This window comes from Ostrinia furnacalis, unplaced genomic scaffold (genome assembly GCF_004193835.3).
Source record: "Ostrinia furnacalis isolate ACB-3 unplaced genomic scaffold, ASM419383v2 OfSCF7475, whole genome shotgun sequence".
Taxonomy (NCBI): domain Eukaryota; kingdom Metazoa; phylum Arthropoda; class Insecta; order Lepidoptera; family Crambidae; genus Ostrinia; species Ostrinia furnacalis.
Genome location: NW_021137714.1, coordinates 48,412 through 66,627, shown reverse-complemented (window position 1 = coordinate 66,627; position 18,216 = coordinate 48,412). Strand labels below are relative to the sequence as shown.

Genomic DNA, 18,216 nt, shown 5'->3' with positions numbered 1-18,216 from the left:
TTCAACCCCTAAAAGGGGGAAATGGGGTAAAAATGTCTAAAAATCAACATGAGTATTTATTACTGATACATGGCGTTGTCCGTTTTAAGTGACATAACATTTGTAACCTTGAAATAAATGAAAAAAAATCGATATTTTTTTACAGTTTTGGCAATAATCGTCAGTTTTATTCGTTAATATTCTAAAATCAGTCAGTAAAGCACAAGAACAAGTGTAATACCCACAGTGTTGCCATATTTATCAACAGCGAAAACTTGACCTTGCTGTTGCAGTTATTCAACTGTCTTAATTTTTAAAATTCGCGGTTTTTTATGGAACTACTGCCCCGTGTTTCACATAAAATATCATGCTTTTTTAAAAATATCCCTTGAAAGTCGATAAATTGCTTTAATTTAGATTCTGTAGGCAATTGTTTGACATGTCCTTTATAACAGACAGAAACCATTTAAGGGTTAAAGGTCTATCCGCCGGCACTCATAATGGACCTTACGCTAAAGTTAACTGCGCACTTGGCGGTCGTGACGTCACATCGCCGCTTTGGTACGGACGCGGGTGAGTGCGAGGGAGTCGCATTCCAGCGAAGTACGCAGTTAGCTCGATTAAGTTGTATTGCTTCTGTCGAAGGCAGAAAGACTACTGAGATTGCACAGTGCTTGTGCATGCCTGGCGAACGAAAGACGCTATATTTTTATCTCTAGTGTTTATTTAGGTTTTAATTAATAAAAATCTTGCATGGTTTCCTTTATTTTATATCTTTAATTACTTGAAAGTGACATGTCTGTCTTTATGTAAGTTTTGTGACTTGAGAACTATAGAGATTATCTACATATACGAAGTAATATCATCTTATACAACGATAAGAAATATAAATAAAAATGTTGCGATGTCAACATTATAGGCAGTTTCTAGAATTCTTATCTACTATGATTTTCAATGTAAATATAGTGAAAAAATAGAAGAATTTGTTAAATATAGTTGATTTACAAAGATAATAACTTTAGTAAGTAATCTATCTAAATAGTAATATCTATAGCTCTGTAACATCGATATTTTTTTAATAATAATTATCACATCAATTATTTAGTACCTACTTAATAAACTAACAAGAGCTTGTACTAAATACTTATAATATATAAAATATATAAATAATATTGGTAAATACAATAAATTAATATTAATATAGAAGTAATATGTTAAGAAAAAATTACACGAATTTGATAAGTATTACTACGATGGAATTTTATATTAGTCTGTAAAAAATAAAGGACCAAAAGTAAGTTAATATTAATATCACCTATTATAATAATAATAAATATCCTTGGACATTTTACACTGCGCTTCTAGTATAATAATAATATGAAAAAGTATTACTTAAATAGGTTCTCTAAGTCCATACTATCTACTACCCTACTAATATTATAAATGCAAATGTTTGGATGTTTGGATGTTTGTTACTCTTTCACGCAAAAACTACTGAACGGATTTTGATGAAACTTTACAGTATTACTGTTTAACCCAGAATAACATATAGGCTATAATTTATGACGATAAAATGAATAAAACGTCTATGAAAATACAACACAACTATTACAAAACCCATTAATTTATTAAATAAATTAAACAGATACAGTCTTTGGAATGATTTAGTCGCTGAATTGCACCACGTTGTACACCGTCAGTTGCCAGAACATGAACCAAGTGGGCAGAATAGTTGTTGTTACCACGTTGAACAGCCAGTTACCGTAGATCTGCAACAAATTGTAAATTAATTTATTTGCAACAAGGTGGACCGACGACCTCATAAAGGTAGCAGGCGCTGGATGCAGGCCGCTACCAACCGGGCGATGTGAAAATCATTGGGGGAGGCCTATGTTCAGCAGTGGACGTCCTATGGCTGAAATAATAATGATGATGAAAGACGATTGTATTTTGCTTTTCGTAAAGACTACCGCACAACTTTTTCTATGGGTACCAAAGGAGCGATCTTTAATATATTTTACAATAAATATACATAGTATGACCTACCGTCGACTGTTCATAGGTAACTTCATGCTTATACAATTCATGCACAAAAATGTATGGTGCGGGTATAGTGTTCTAAACCAATATTTAGCGCCATCTATGGTTCCTGTTCCTTTTTTACGGAACTAATTCATACAAAGAACCATAGATGGCGCTACACATGTCCGTGCTGCTTTTCATCGATCGGTCGCATGGCCATAACATTCCAATTCAAGACACCGTTTGTAACTACTGCGTGTGAATATACATTTTTTTTTCAATAAATCATTTATTGAGTTAGGTTACCAACAAACAACGTCTCTTGAGTTGTTCTTCCCAACAAGTACCTACATTATATCATGAGCGAAAGCCTAATGTTCTACTGAGAGAACTAAGAATACAAAGAACTATCACGAGTTCTCGTAATGACTCAAGTCTTTCAAAATTTAAATGACATGAAGCTGGACTCGGATGAGTCTTAAAAAACTGAGCCTTCATAAATAACTCACGTCCCATTATTATAAGAATTCAGGCGTCAAGTCAAGTCTTCAAGAACAAAAGTCCCATGAAATTGTTGCGAAAAAATATACAATTTGTGCTAAATCATAACTCCATTTTTCGTTTGGCCCAAATGTTAACTGGTAGAGAACGCATGCTGTCATTATGTTCGCCTTTTGTACCTAGTTTTATGTGTGCAATAAACTTTTTAAGTCTAACATCATATCAAGTAGACATTTTTAATTGTTTTCGTCACTAAGACAAGGGCATAAAGTTCAAAATGTGGTGGGAAATATATTCCCACTACCGTATATTATAGTGTTAAAATTTAATCGTTTTTATTGTTCAGCAGTGGACATCCTAAGCTGAAATGATGATAATGATGGCGGTGGGAATATACTTCCCACCAAATTTAACCATTAAATAAATAAATAAAACTTACCAAAGAGTCGGTAACAGCGAACATAATAGCTTGCGAGGCAGCGTCCGTGCCCCGGCTGACCATGTCGAATATGCCTTCCTCCGGGAACAGTATGTGGCTGTAGGATATCATGTTGATGGTCACGAACCAGTACGGGTGTAGGAATATGGTCATCACTATCTTGAGGACGTAGGATATGGTGAACATCCTGGAAAGAGAAAAGAAGATAGCTATAGGAGAGAAAACTGAACACAGACACTGTAGAGAAATATTCTTCGGCCTGTAGACTTATGGCCGGTTCACACATGTCTCCGTTTTACTGTTCCGTTATATCGTGTACGTTTTTTTTCGTCGATGGCGTATGCAGTTGTATGAGCGACTTCACACATGACACAGTATTCTGTATACAGTAATACATACAAAAAACGTACATGATAAAACGGAGACATGTGTGAACCGGCCGTTAGGATGTGCGCCGCGATAAGTTTTTATCGATTTTACATAATAAGCTCATTTTATCGCCTACAATTATCGATAAGATTTTATCACGTCGCGCATTCTTGCCTGGTTGATATATCCTTTTGTAACAAGAGAAAAAAAATATTTAAACGGCACAATAAGATAGGCACTCAATGGATGAATGAACTTATTTTCAATTATAAACTTTTTTTATTCAAATAAATTTATAATAATAATTAATAGTGTTCGCGACCTGATGACGTCATAGTCCCCATTCATTGCCATACAAAATGTATGAGAATCGCATTTTGTAAAGTACGTTATTTTATGTCTATTTTTTATATTTATTTTAACATATCGAAGTTTAGAAAGAGCGATATTTGTTGAAAGATACCTCCCTATTATAATAACATGAAAAATATGAAGTAACAATTAATCTTAAAATTCACATAAACCCCAATTTAAAACTAGCAAACTTACTTAGTCTCTCCAATCTTCGACGCCTTAGCCCACAGCGCTAGCGGCGTATACATAACAGCGATGGCCAGTCCCAGCGAAAAGTTATGCATGCCCACAGCCAAACACACCGTGGCCAACTCCACCAAAGCCAGGATATTGGTCAGAACCATTTCCTCGCGCGTCATGGCGAAGGGAATGGTCAGGGTGTAGCCGGACAAAAACATGGCGGCCGCGAACAATCCGTAGTAGAGCGAACGCTCGGAGAACTGGTCGAAGAATCTGCGGCCTAGAATGAGAGGTAAATACAAGCTTTTATTTATTTTCACTTGCAAATTTTCAAGCAGGCAAGACATAGGTACAGACGACAGCACATCAACCTAAACACTGCGGTATCTTATTACAGTTTGTAATAGATGCGATATTGTAACAAAAATGTATAACTTGATGTGCTGTCGCATAGTTGCATACATGAAGACCGCCAGGGCTTGTCTCGAAACTGAATTTCAGCGGGGGCCTCTAATGACCTAGATGCACTTTTAAACTGTTAATAAATCCCGGTCTGTGAGCACGTAGAATTTTGTCCGATGACCCCAAGCTACCCATCCTTATCGCTCGCGCGTAATATTGCTGTCGCGACTGTGCGACGGGCGCCCGCAGTGAGTGTGCGAGCGCGACAGCAACATAATTACGCGCGAGCGATAAGGATGCGTAGCTTGGGGTCATTGGACAACATTTTACGTACTCGCGGACCAGACTATAGACAATCATCACCATCAGGTAATTTATTTCCTACTGCACGAACACGACCCTTTCTAATTTACTAGAAGCATTTGGTCTAAATTACCCACGCTATGTAAAGATGGGGATGGGCTCAGATCATAGAAAGAGAATAGATATGAAGTCGCGCGTAACTACAACGAGAACCAGTGTCCCCACATTTCCCCCACCACAGCTCCCACACACACATTCAACTGTGTAAAAACAAAGCGACTGAGAGTCTACGACAACATGTGCAACCGGCTTAAAAGTGCTGTGATTGGCCAGAAGGCGTGCCTTATGGCCAATCAATGGCCGCGTGACGTGACGCACACTTTGAAAAAAGCAATTAGAGAGAAGAAAGATAAAATGGAGTCGATAAGATATCGATACTTTAAATCCTGGGGGCAAGGCTCGAAATTGGTTTAAAAAATGCTTGTATGAAAACCTTTTTATTATTATACGTTATTATTATGTTCTTTAACGATTTTTGCATAAAGGAGTCAGTTCCATTTTGTATGGACAAAAAACTCAGAATCAATTATTGGGACTAAATGAAGTTACCTTATATTAATTTACCCCAACCAAAGCTCAATGTCGTTATCGATGGAGTATAGAAGTTATAGACTGACAAAGTTTGTATGAAAAGTCATGGGTTAAGTAGGTACTTGCGATTTTTACCAGTATTTACAATATTGGTAATATATTATTATTTACTTTAATAATAATAACAGGATCACTGTAATTATTATTAACTACTATCGCGCATTAACTTTTTAATTATGGCGAAATTCGTACCGCCTATGTTTATCAAAAATAATGCCTATATTAGGCTTTCAACTAGCTCTTATAGTAATTACATAGTTGACAGTTACTAATCCCTTCTACTATTGTTATTGTTTTTGTAAAAACTTAAAAATCGCAAGCAACTCATGATTTTTTCATTCAAAATTAGAAAATAGAAAATAATAATTTACTTCTATTTATCGATAATAGGAAACCGTATTAGAACACGAGCCCTGCACTATGTTACGACCGGCACATGCGGCCGTACTGTGTATTTTCACGCGTCAGTGGATATCGGAAGAAATAAAATACATTGCGCAGTAGTTACGCATGACATAAAGTGGTTGCTAACTAAATCGTCAATGTACAACGTGTTTGAATTTTTATCACCACTAATTTCGATATCGCAGTAAATGTCACGGCACTGAATTCGTTCGTAAAAATGTTTGTTTTTTTTTATTTATAAGCAAAATACCAATGGATTTGCAATACTTGCATGTGGTAAATGACTTCATTGTTCCTGTAGTTCTTCGTTTCACTTATGTTATTGCACGTTACGACGCATTATCCAACAATATCGGAGAACATTTCCTCAGTACAACTGAATCGCGACTAACCTGGCGTCGCGGGCGATGTTCGTTTCTGGGCATATCGCGGAGACACGCGCCACGCCCCCGTTTCACATCTATTCCCTTCTATGATCTGAGGGGATGGGTTTGCATATGTTCAAAGTCGCCTTTTACTTTTTTTTTTATAAATTTCACTGAACATGATCAGAATGGTCACCCATTTACTATCGACCAGAACCGACCAGTTATTTGGTCTGCTTATGCAAAAAAAAAAAATAATGGGAGAGGTAAAATCAGAAAGTTTTTGGGGAGAAGCTTACATCCAGTAGTAGAGCCTTATACTAGCATAGGCTACACAGATGATGATGATGAACTCACCAATGAAAGTGAACAACGGAGGCGACTGCATCACAGCATATCCCAGCAGATGGAGAATAAGGAAATTCTTCCCCACTTTGACTATGCTCAGCTTGGAACGCTTCTTCTTCGGAGATGGTTTCTCTTTCTTTGGCGATTCGTGGAGGAGGTTCATCTGTTTGGGGAATAGTTACAAAATAATAATACAGCTACATTGTTTCCTAAGCTATTCTGCCTACCTAAATACTGATACAGTGATGACTTATGGCTCGGAAACGTGGCCTCTTACTATAGGCCTTAATACCACAGAATAATAATAAGTAGTTTTACTTCACGAAGGTATTTAAAAAAATGTATGCTCAATGTCATTAACAATATGGTGTAATTTAGCCTGTCTCAAGAGTCAAGCACCATTTAGTTGACAAACGTCAGTGATCGGCACTGCGCCAAAGCTATAGGGCTGACTTCGGTAAAATGATGTGACGTGAGGTGCCAAACTGCGGAAAATGGCGGAGGAAATAGATGATTTAGCATGAATTATCATGAATAATATTAACTACTTATTTATCTCTCAGTGTCCTGAGGCAACTTAAAAAAGTACATTCTGTGTTTTTATTATTATTTAGGCAGTGAAATACTGCACAGTATTTGGTACACCATTTTCTTTATTTTCTTCCATCATACACAAGAATACGCGTGCGTGCGTGATTCAAAGTTCGCTCGTATGTGAGGCCTTGTCGAATAGTATCCTGTAGGTGGGCCATCGTGCGTGTTTTGTTTTCGATGTAAACTCGCGGAGATGAACAGGCCTGTTAATACGCTCAAAGTTGCACAGCGTGCTATGGAGAGGTTATGCTCGGTGTTTCTTTACGAGATGGAATCAGAAATGAGGAGATCCGTAAACGAACTAAAGTCGCTGACATAGCCCGACAGATTAGCGAGCTGAAATGGCAATGGGCAAGCACATAGTATGCAGAACTGACGGCCAATGGGGCAGCAAGGTTCTGGAGTGGAGGCCGCGTACCGGAAAACGCAGCGTGCGACGTCCACCCACAAGGTGGACCGACGACATCATAAAGGTAGCAGGAANTAAAAATTCTTTCACCATTCGAAAGCTACATTATCCACGAGTATCATAGGCTAAATTTTATTTTGGAAAAAAATAGGGTTCCGTGAAATATGTGGATAATATAGGCCACGCGCGCGAAGCCGCGGGCGGAAAGCTAGTCATTAATAAGGCTGATGTTGACTAGCATGGACGACCGCAAATGACGGTAAACACTGTGGAATTTTGTGTAAAGCCTGGTCCGTGAGCACGTAGAATCCCGTCCAATGACCCCAAGCTGCCCATCCTTGTCGCTCGCACGTAATTATGTTGCTGTCGCGTTCGCACACTCACTGCGGGCGCCCGTCGCACAGTCGCGACAGCAATATAATTACGCGCGAGCGATAAGGATGGGCAGCTTGGGGTCATTGGACGGGATTCTACGTGCTCACGGACCAGGCTTTAACTCACATCTTTTTTCTTTTTATCCAATTTGTTGTTCTTCTTCCTCAACCTCAGTTCCTGATTCTGCCCCACCGGCACATCGCTATCGCTGCTCCCTTCAGTGCTCCACTCGCTATCTTCCGTCTCGGATTGCGTCTCGCTCTGTGTGCCGTCGCCGCCATCTTGTTGGATCGTCACCCACAGGGAAAGAGCGCGCACTAACATCGCCACGCAGAGTAGACAGAGACAGGGCATGTATTGACCTGGGGATAAATAAATAAATAAATATCCTTAGACATTTTACACTGCGCTTCTAGTCCCAAACTAAGCAAAGCTTGTACTATGGGTACTAGACAACGGATATAAACATACTTAAATACATTTTTTATGTAAATACATACTTATTATACAAAGAAAACACCCAGTCCAATACAAACAAATATGTTCATGCACACAAATGTTTGTACTGTGCGGGAATCGAACCCGCTACCTCCGGAATAGTAGTCCCGTTTCAAACCACTACACCAAACGGCCGACAATGAAAAACCGGATGATAAAAAAGATTTACTTAACTAACGGCCGCCCGCGACTTCGTATTCGTGGATACCGTTTTACACCCTTAGGGGTGGAGTTTCGTAAAACCGTTCTTAGTGAGCACCTACGTTCTAAAAGGAACCCCCATGCAAACGGCAATGCCAGATTTTGTATGGAAGGTGGCGTCTTTTTTTTTCGCGCAGCCATCGACCAAACTTTGTTTCTAGATTACAAAATAGTGTAATAAACTAAACATACAATGACATGTATACCTCTAAACTCAGTCTGAACTGAGTTACGAGCGTTAGAAGTTGATGATTTTACATAAATTAGGTTTGCCTTTTGCACGCAAGTTTTGTAAGAAATTGCAACAAAATAGTGACATTGTATGTGTAAACAAACAATACCATCGATAATAGAATCCAGCCATCAGTGACTCGACGATTCGACGATTTCCGGCATTTTCTTTGGAGACTCCTAGCACTTGTAGTTTCTGAGATTTCGTGATGAGTAAGTCAATGACCTTTTGGTTTTATAGATGTAGGTAGGTATTTTTAGTGGAACACTGTCATTGTGATAATGTATGCACTAACCTACTTTTAAAAGATACCTAAGACACAGGCAAACCATTTTGTTTAGTTTAGGTATTAAAAATTTTACCTTCACATGCTTACTTTAATTCAACTGAAATCCAAAATGTATCAAGGCTGAGTTTTAAGTAACTAGCGGCCGCCCGCGACTTCGTACGCGTGGACCCCATTTTATCCCCTTAGTGGTTGAATTTTGAAAAATCCCGTCTTAGTGAGCACCTACGTTCTAAAAGGAACCAACATGTAAAATTCGAGACTCTAGCACTTGTAGTTTCTGAGATTTTGTGATAAGTGAGTCAGTCAGTGACCTTTAACTTTTATTATATAAGATAAATAAATAAGTTTCGATGGAATCGTTATAGGTTCAGCGAACGTAAGTCACAAGTCAAAAGTCGTAATCACTTTTTACCGGCACTGTCATTCTGTAGAAGTTGACAGAAGTGAGAATGTTCACTTTGGGCAGAACAACTAAGGCCCAGAACAGTCGGTGAAACGCAACTGCAACGAAACTGAAACTTTCTGATGATTCTGATGAATGAAACTGAAACTGAAAGTTTTAAACTGGTCGCGTCGTGTGTGGTCTCTCAACGGACGCTATGGCAGAAACTTAGATGCAACTCAAAAGTAACTAGCAGTTGCAGAGCGTTGCAATTACGTTTCACCGTCTGTCCTGGGCCTTACTTATAGAAATAAATCTGTTGGTGGCTGCTAGCAAGTAAAAGAAGAAGATCTGGTGAAATCGCTCTAGCAGATTGTTCAGGGAGCGTAACACACTTTCTAGAGGTACTGCCAATCAGTAGAAGTTGGCAGAAATGAGAATGTTCATTTTGGGCGGAATGTAACAATAACAACTTACCTATAGAAATAAACCTGTTGGTGGCTGCCAGCAAATAGAAGAAGTAACTTTGGTGGAATCGTTCTAAAAGATTATTCAGCGACCGCAATACACTCTCTAGCGGCACTGCCAGTTCGTAGAAGTTGGCAGAAGTGAGAACGTACCTATAGAAATAAACCTGTTGGTGGCTGCTAGCAAGTAAAAGAAGTAACTCTGGTGGAATCGCTCTAGAAGATTGTTCAGCGATCGTTTTTTTTCGATGTACATACCCGTGTGGGGTATCAATGGAAAGGTCTTTTAAAATGATATAAAGTTTTCTAAAAAACATTTTTCTTAAAGTGAACGGTTTTTGAGATATCAGCTCTCAAAGTCGTAAAAAGTATGTCCCCCCCCCTCTATTTTTATAACTACGGGGTATAAAATTCTAAAAAAAATAGAGGTGATGCATGCTAATTAACTCTTTCAACGATTTTTGGTTTGATCAAAGTATCTCTTATAGTTTTTGAGATAGGTTGATTAAATTGACATAATAAGTTTATTATATTTGCTGCTACGGAACCCTTTGTGCGCGAGCCCGACTCGCACTTGGCCGGTTTTTATTTTTTCGTGCACCCATCGACCGAACCTTGTTTCTTTATTACAAAATAGTGTAATAAATTAAAAAATTACAATGACATGTATACCTCTAAACTCAGTCTGAACTGAGTTACGAGCGTTAGAAGTTGATGATTTTACATAAATTAGGTTTGCCTTTTGCACGCAAGTTTTGTAAGAAATTGCAACAAAATAGTGACATTGTATGTGTAAACAAACAATACCATCGATAATAGAATCCAGCCATCAGTGACTCGACGATTCGACGATTTCCGGCATTTTCTTTGGAGACTCCTAGCACTTGTAGTTTCTGAGATTTCGTGATGAGTAAGTCAATGACCTTTTGGTTTTATAGATGTAGGTAGGTATTTTTAGTGGAACACTGTCATTGTGATAATGTATGCACTAACCTACTTTTAAAAGATACCTAAGACACAGGCAAACCATTTTGTTTAGTTTAGGTATTAAAAATTTTACCTTCACATGCTTACTTTAATTCAACTGAAATCCAAAATGTATCAAGGCTGAGTTTTAAGTAACTAGCGGCCGCCCGCGACTTCGTACGCGTGGACCCCATTTTATCCCCTTAGTGGTTGAATTTTGAAAAATCCCGTCTTAGTGAGCACCTACGTTCTAAAAGGAACCAACATGTAAAATTCGAGACTCTAGCACTTGTAGTTTCTGAGATTTTGTGATAAGTGAGTCAGTCAGTGACCTTTAACTTTTATTATATAAGATAAATAAATAAGTTTCGATGGAATCGTTATAGGTTCAGCGAACGTAAGTCACAAGTCAAAAGTCGTAATCACTTTTTACCGGCACTGTCATTCTGTAGAAGTTGACAGAAGTGAGAATGTTCACTTTGGGCAGAACAACTAAGGCCCAGAACAGTCGGTGAAACGCAACTGCAACGAAACTGAAACTTTCTGATGATTCTGATGAATGAAACTGAAACTGAAAGTTTTAAACTGGTCGCGTCGTGTGTGGTCTCTCAACGGACGCTATGGCAGAAACTTAGATGCAACTCAAAAGTAACTAGCAGTTGCAGAGTCGTTGCAATTACGTTTCACCATCTGTCCTGGGTCTTACTTATAGAAATAAATCTGTTGGTGGCTGGTAGCAAGTAAAAGAAGAAGATCTGGTGAAATCGCTCTAGCAGATTGTTCAGGGAGCGTAACACACTTTCTAGAGGTACTGCCAATCAGTAGAAGTTGGCAGAAATGAGAATGTTCATTTTGGGCGGAATGTAACAATAACAACTTACCTATAGAAATAAACCTGTTGGTGGCTGCCAGCAAATAGAAGAAGTAACTTTGGTGGAATCGTTCTAAAAGATTATTCAGCGACCGCAATACACTCTCTAGCGGCACTGCCAGTTCGTAGAAGTTGGCAGAAGTGAGAACGTACCTATAGAAATAAACCTGTTGGTGGCTGCTAGCAAGTAAAAGAAGTAACTCTGGTGGAATCGCTCTAGAAGATTGTTCAGCGATCGCAACACACTCTCTAGCGGCACTGCCAGTCGGTAGAAGTTGGCAGAAGTGAGAACGTTCACTTTGGGTGGCACACCGGCTGGGTCGCCGGCATCACGACCTTCTAAGGTCACGGCTTCGATTCCGAAACGATGGAAGAGACCATGGTTGCCGGTTGGTACCTGAAATGATGATAATACTTTATCGAACTTTAGAAGCAAAACGAGCGAGTAGATTTTATTCGATTTGTCTAAATGATCCTTATGAACTTGTTTACTTTATTTACTTAGGATCACCACTATGGTCTGTGAGCACGTAGAATTTTGTCCAATGACCCCAAGATAGCCATCCTTATCGCTCGCGCGTATTTATGTTGCTGTCGCGCTCGCACACTCACTGCGGGCGCCCGTCGCACAGTCGCGACAGCAATATAATTACGCGCGAGCGATAAGGATGGGTAGTTTGGGGTCATTGGACAAAATTCTATGTGCTCACAGACCGGGCTTTAGAGTGTTTAATTTATTTATTGCGTGAAATTGGTAACTGATTTCAACTGCTACTATTCTCACAAATATTTGATATAAGATATTTAACTACTTACCCCAATAATCTGCGTGAAAACCATCGACAGCATGGTTTTTATGCTGTTCTTCCAATCGGCCATTTTGTCGCGATTCCGGATCCATGAATAACTGTTGAAAATACAAAAAGATAATGGTTAACTAAAACTTTGCTGTATTTACTTTGTTCGAATAGGCCTTTTCATATTTTTTTTCGTGCGTGAATTCCGTTTTTTTTTCCTTTCAAGAAACACTTGTCACGATTATCATCATCATCAGGTCATTTTAGTCTTCAAAGCATGACCTTCTCTAGTTTGCCAGAGGATTTGACCTACACACACCATACTGACCAGATGGATTGGACTGATGTTCGTATATTACGACATACACGAAAAGAGTGAGGGTGATCCTATTCTTCAGGCAGAACAAAACAACTCTTAGTCATGCTAGAAAAAGGACAGTTTTTGGATATTAAATTTATTGTTTTATTTTATTTTATTTTATTTTTCTTTATTCAGAAAACCACAGCTCTTTATAATAATAATACAAACAGGTATTTTTGTTCTTACAGCCAATAATGTTTTGTTTTCGCAGGAAAGCGCTGGACGCAAGCCGCTACCAACCGAGCAACGTGGAAAGCATTGGGGGAGGCCTATGTTCAGCAGTGGACGTCCTATGACTGAGATGATGATGATGATGATTTATCGTTTGGGAATGAGGGTTATCGTTTTTATAATTAACAGTTGGCACCCCTGGCGATTGACAGGACCTTACTCTACAGTGGCGCCATCTTGATGAGTGCAAATGCGATAGTCCTCCTACCACTTTAGCGCTCACCAGTTGGTGCCACTGTCTTCGCTACTAGCAAGTGACAGGACCTTACTCTACAGTGGCGCTAACTGGTGAGCGCTAAAACGATAGCCCTCATTGGGAGCATTTAAAATGGACCTTTACTTACCTATGCTTATAAGAGTGGTGTATTCCAGACTTCACACACAGTTTGTGCACTAAGTTGACTAGATCAAGGTTTGGCAGCTGTCCGTTAAGTCCTTCCACTTTGACCTCTATGTACTCTAGAATAAGAAATAAAGTAATTAAGCATTATTTTAAAAGATAACCATCTCTCCTAGTTTCGAAAATTAATGTCTTATGAGTAAGGCCCAGTTTTTTGATTCATAGTTAAAATAACAAATCGTTAAATTTTGCTACTAATGGTTAAATATTAACAAAATGTTAACAAATAGTTAAAAAATGTACTAAAAGTCAAGCTAACCATTGTTCGAAAAACACTTTTTTCTGATATTTAACCACTTGTCATTTGACATCTGTCAAATTTGACTATTGGTTATTTTAACTACGAATCAAAAAACCGGGCCTTAGTCTTTCTACAATGTTTTCCATATATTTTTCTGTAATAAAAAAACAAACTACTTCATTGATAAGAAAGTTATTTCCTTGATAATATTCTTTAGCAAAATGTATGCATTAACTTACTACAAACATATTAAAAACTATTCCACTTACTTATATTAGGCGTATGGAACTCCAAATTGATAGCAGCCTGTATGGAACCCGACCTAGCTTTTAACTTTCCCGGATCCAAACACTTTTTATTGTTCGTCCAGTGGAGTATATTACCCAGTTTTTCATAGGCCCAAGTTGCAACACTAGGACGCCAGAAGCTACCAAGACTGGTGTAAAACGTCTCAGCGTTGTTGTTCAGGCCGTGGTATGCTTCTAGCCACGCTTGCATTCCAAGTTGTTCGTGTTCCGTTACAAGGAATATTATGTCTTTGGCCCAGTATTTTTGAGCTGGAATAAAATTATTAATGCCTTTTTTGTACTCTTAGGACCTTATTAATAAAAGTTACACCTCATTTGAACTCTGGTCTTAGTTGTCATACGGAAATGTCATTTTAATCCAGAGTTCATCCTAGGTGTTACTTTTTATTTATAATGGGGTTATTATTAGAACATTACAGTTTGATTTAGACATAATTTATGTAACTTACGTCTAGCAAACTTTGCAAATGCCAGCATCAGANGGAGTATATTACCCAGTTTCTCATAGGCCCAAGTTGCAACACTAGGACGCCAGAAGCTACCAAGACTGGTGTAAAACGTCTCAGCGTTGTTGTTCAGGCCGTGGTACGCTTCTAACCACGCTTGCATTCCAAGTTGTTCGTGTTCCGTTACAAGGAATATTATGTCTTTGGCCCAGTATTTTTGAGCTGGAATAAAATTATTAATGCCTTTTTTGTACTCTTAGGACCTTATTAATAAAAGTTACACCTCATTTGAACTCTGGTCTTAGTTGTCATACGGAAATGTCATTTTAATCCAGAGTTCATCCTAGGTGTTACTTTTTATTAATAAGGTGGTTATTGTTAGAACATTACAGTTTGATTTAGACATAATTTATGTAACTTACGTCTAGCAAACTTTGCGAAGGCCAGCATCAAAGCAATGCCAGCAGTCGTTCCTTTATGGTGTGAAGATATGGATGTGTGAGGTGCTGTCACAACTATAGCCTCATGGGATGAAGTTCTAGGTGCTCTGAGTATGCCATAGACATTCACGCCTTTGAAAATCTAGAAAGTTTATGAAGAGTTGTTTAGTTATTCTCAGTCTTCAATAATATCTAAAATGTTATAGTAGTGCATAATAATATGCCCGAACAAAGCTAGGCCTTCTTTCAATTCTTTGTTTCATAGATTGTGTCCTATGATTGGTTTAATTTTCATATTTAGATTACAGGGCAGGGAGAGTATGTGTAGGTTAATAAGGTGTTAAGTTTTAAGTATTGTTTTCTAATACAGACCTTAGATATTCACAAGCTGTAAAATTTTCAGGAAAATAACTTTATGATGGTCAAAGTACAAAGAAACCAACAGTAGCTGTATACAAAACACCCTTCAACATTACAAATATGTAGATCTGATATCTTCATACCTGTTTCCCTCCCAAAGGAAACTCCAGGGTGAAGTTATGCGTGTGGACCTCCAGATGCAGTTGGGACATCTTGGCCACCAGCCATGGAACCGGTATTTCATCTGTGTCAGAGTACTTGTCCTGAAATGTTTGTTTTTCACGTCAAAAAGCACTCTAGTAATAGTATTTTGGTTGGTTTACGAACAACCTTTCATCAAGGTTTTATAATAATAACATAGATTTCTATTGAATAAATAGGTAATTATTCAAAAGAAATCTTAGTATAGGTGTAAAACAGAGAAGTTTTGTAGTTGCTAACTCATTTGGATCATTTTGTTACTACCTAGTACAGAACATTTTTAAACAGGTTTAAAAAAACCTAACACTATTTCCAAAAAGTAGTTGTATGTCCGTCACACCCTAACCATAGTACCTACAATAATGGGTACCCCATAACCTTAATTTGTATTGTTTGTTTCAGTGTCGATAAGAAGTTAATTAGACTTGTTACATTTTAAGCAAAATTATTAAACAAGTACCAGAGAATATAACCTGTTTATCAATACACTTACCGCCAATTCCTGATTGAGCTCATTGTAATATTGCTTCGCGTCTTGCTCAGCATTAAACTCGTTCGTCACCAAACCAGGTAGCAGCGCATTTTCGGAAAAATACGTCTCATTGTTGAATTCCTTATTACCTAGCATGAAGAACCATGCTATAGCTGCAAAATAGCACAGGAAACAAAGAGGCCTGTGGATTCTTTTGAGCACTTTTACCCATTTCACTGAACCGTACTCCGGGTCTGATAGCAGACCCATGATGGAGGATTTCACAGATTATTACTAATTTATAAAGACTAAGTCAAGGAATGTAGGTTAACATTAGCTGTAACTAGAGTTTAATTTATAACTTAGTAATGAATTTATGGCTATATCGCAATGCAATCGCTATCAATCGGCAAACGATCAATGTTTTTATCAATTTGACGTTTTTGACAGAATTGTGACAGATTGTTTTTTTCATTGTAGTCCGATCCGAATTCCAAATTGTACCGTAACTCGGTAGGTTGAAGGTTCTAGTAGAGTAAAACTCAAGTAGAAAATTTTGTATAGCCTGACCAGGAACATAAAAACCCTCGCCATGTTGCGGAAAACTAATGGTACTAATTTCTTTTAATGGCAACAGTAACTGAAAACTTCATTGACATGTCACCTCACCTTGCATGTCAGTCTATTGTTGTCAAAGTGTAAACAAACTTTGTTTTAAATGTGTGCAATTGATTTTGTGAATTAAATTGCTAAAATATTTTTATAGTCGTGAAAGAAAAGTGGTTCACGGTGTGTTAATGTATTTGTCGAAGAGAAATACTAAGGGTTCGGACAATATTTTCATTGAATAATGTTTCCGACAAAGGTTGTCAAATTGACTGACATGTTTATCGTATAGTACAGTCCACTATGAAAATTAGCTGTAGTCTGTTTCAACTACCCATTTTAAAGTTTTTTGTTACTTTCTAAGTTTTGAATTTTATGGAATTGGGAAAGAAGTACCGAGTTTGAAGCGTTCATGAGGAGACATTGCAGTTGAATATTCAAGTTCTGAATTTGATTATTGATGAATAATAAAATAAATCCTACTAGCTCGATTGATGGTTTCATTTTATTTATTTAAACCAGGTTACCTTTAATAATATTTTTCGTTCATTTATGAAAATATCAAATTAGCCCGTAATCCTGAATCCTGATACATAAAAATTTAGCCTATTAATTTAACACATGTACGACTGTACTCAGTGTTGCACTATCAAATGCAATTGAAGCGCCTCTATGCCAGGGTTTTTATGTTCCTGGTCAGGCATTGTATATACGAGTTTTCTTGCAGTAACTTTTATTTAAAGGTATTAAGGTATCTTGAAATTATTGTTCTTAATTTTTATTTAATGTTCTATATTTTAAAACAATACTTACGAAATGTTTTAAACCGGGTCTCCAGCACCTGTTTTGTCAACAAAATAGCAAATGTTGAATGTTGACGTCATGTTTTTATTGATTGTGTAGACAGCATAACAGTAGGCTAAAGAACGTATTGTAGCTTTACCTACTTGCTAAGGTTCCTATTCCTACCTATACCTAAACGGCCTCTATGGTCTAGGTAGTAACACCATCTGCTTCAGACCCACGGAGGTCCCGGTTTCTATTCTCAGCGGGGTAGATTTTTTCTGTTCGGTTTGGTTAGTATTTTAGTATCTAAGTAACTAGTAGGGCTTATGGTCATAGTCTGCCTGGCTACCACCATCTTTATAAATTCTGTTGCCATAAGAACAATAATTATAGCATTGTTATGTTTCAGAAGTTGGAGGTAAGATAGCTAGTTCCTCTGTGGTTGGGGATTTCGGATGAAGCTCGCTTCCATCTTCAGTCTGATCATCACTTTCTAGTGAAATGCAGGCCAAGAGCTTCCTCGTTGTGGTTTAAAAAATAATTTAAGTAGTTACAGAGTCAAGGACTAGGATGCTATTGCATAATAATTATCCATTTAATCGTGTTGTTTGTTTGTTTAAGTTGAGGTGTTTGGTTGTGGGTTTGTTTGTGTATTACATTATTACGTTTTTTTTATCTGATTGACGAATTTCAGCAAGTTAGGTAGCGTCTGCCAAAAGACTACAGCGCAAAAGTTTTCTGGGAGAAATTACCATGTCATCTTTGGCAGTTTGCTATAAATTGTAATATATTTTTAATGAAATAAGTAAACAGTATTTTTTGAGTGTGAAAGATTTAATAAAAGAAGATTACTAACGCCGGTAACACACCTCCGAAACCATGACCGCGATATGACACCTTGACAGGTGTAACAAAATTTTCTATACATGTCTGCGTTCACTTTGACTCATTGACAATGTGGGTTA

The 18,216-nt window shown here is 37.8% G+C and overlaps 1 protein-coding gene across 1 annotated transcript; it reads right to left on the bottom strand.

The window, feature by feature from the left end:
• Nucleotides 1–1,587: 1,587 nt before the first annotated feature.
• Nucleotides 1,588–16,292, bottom strand: GAA1 (glycosylphosphatidylinositol anchor attachment 1). Its single transcript, XM_028321171.1, has 13 exons — nt 15,881–16,292; nt 15,330–15,449; nt 14,841–14,968; nt 14,390–14,421; nt 13,902–14,189; nt 13,336–13,450; nt 12,419–12,509; nt 11,756–11,999; nt 7,823–8,058; nt 6,328–6,481; nt 3,860–4,124; nt 2,942–3,128; nt 1,588–1,748 (listed from the first exon to the last, which is right to left on the bottom strand). The coding sequence occupies exons 1-13, from the start codon at nt 16,127–16,129 to the stop codon at nt 1,644–1,646; spliced, it is 2,214 nt and encodes a 737-aa protein (XP_028176972.1). The 5' UTR covers nt 16,130–16,292; the 3' UTR covers nt 1,588–1,643.
• Nucleotides 16,293–18,216: the final 1,924 nt, after the last annotated feature.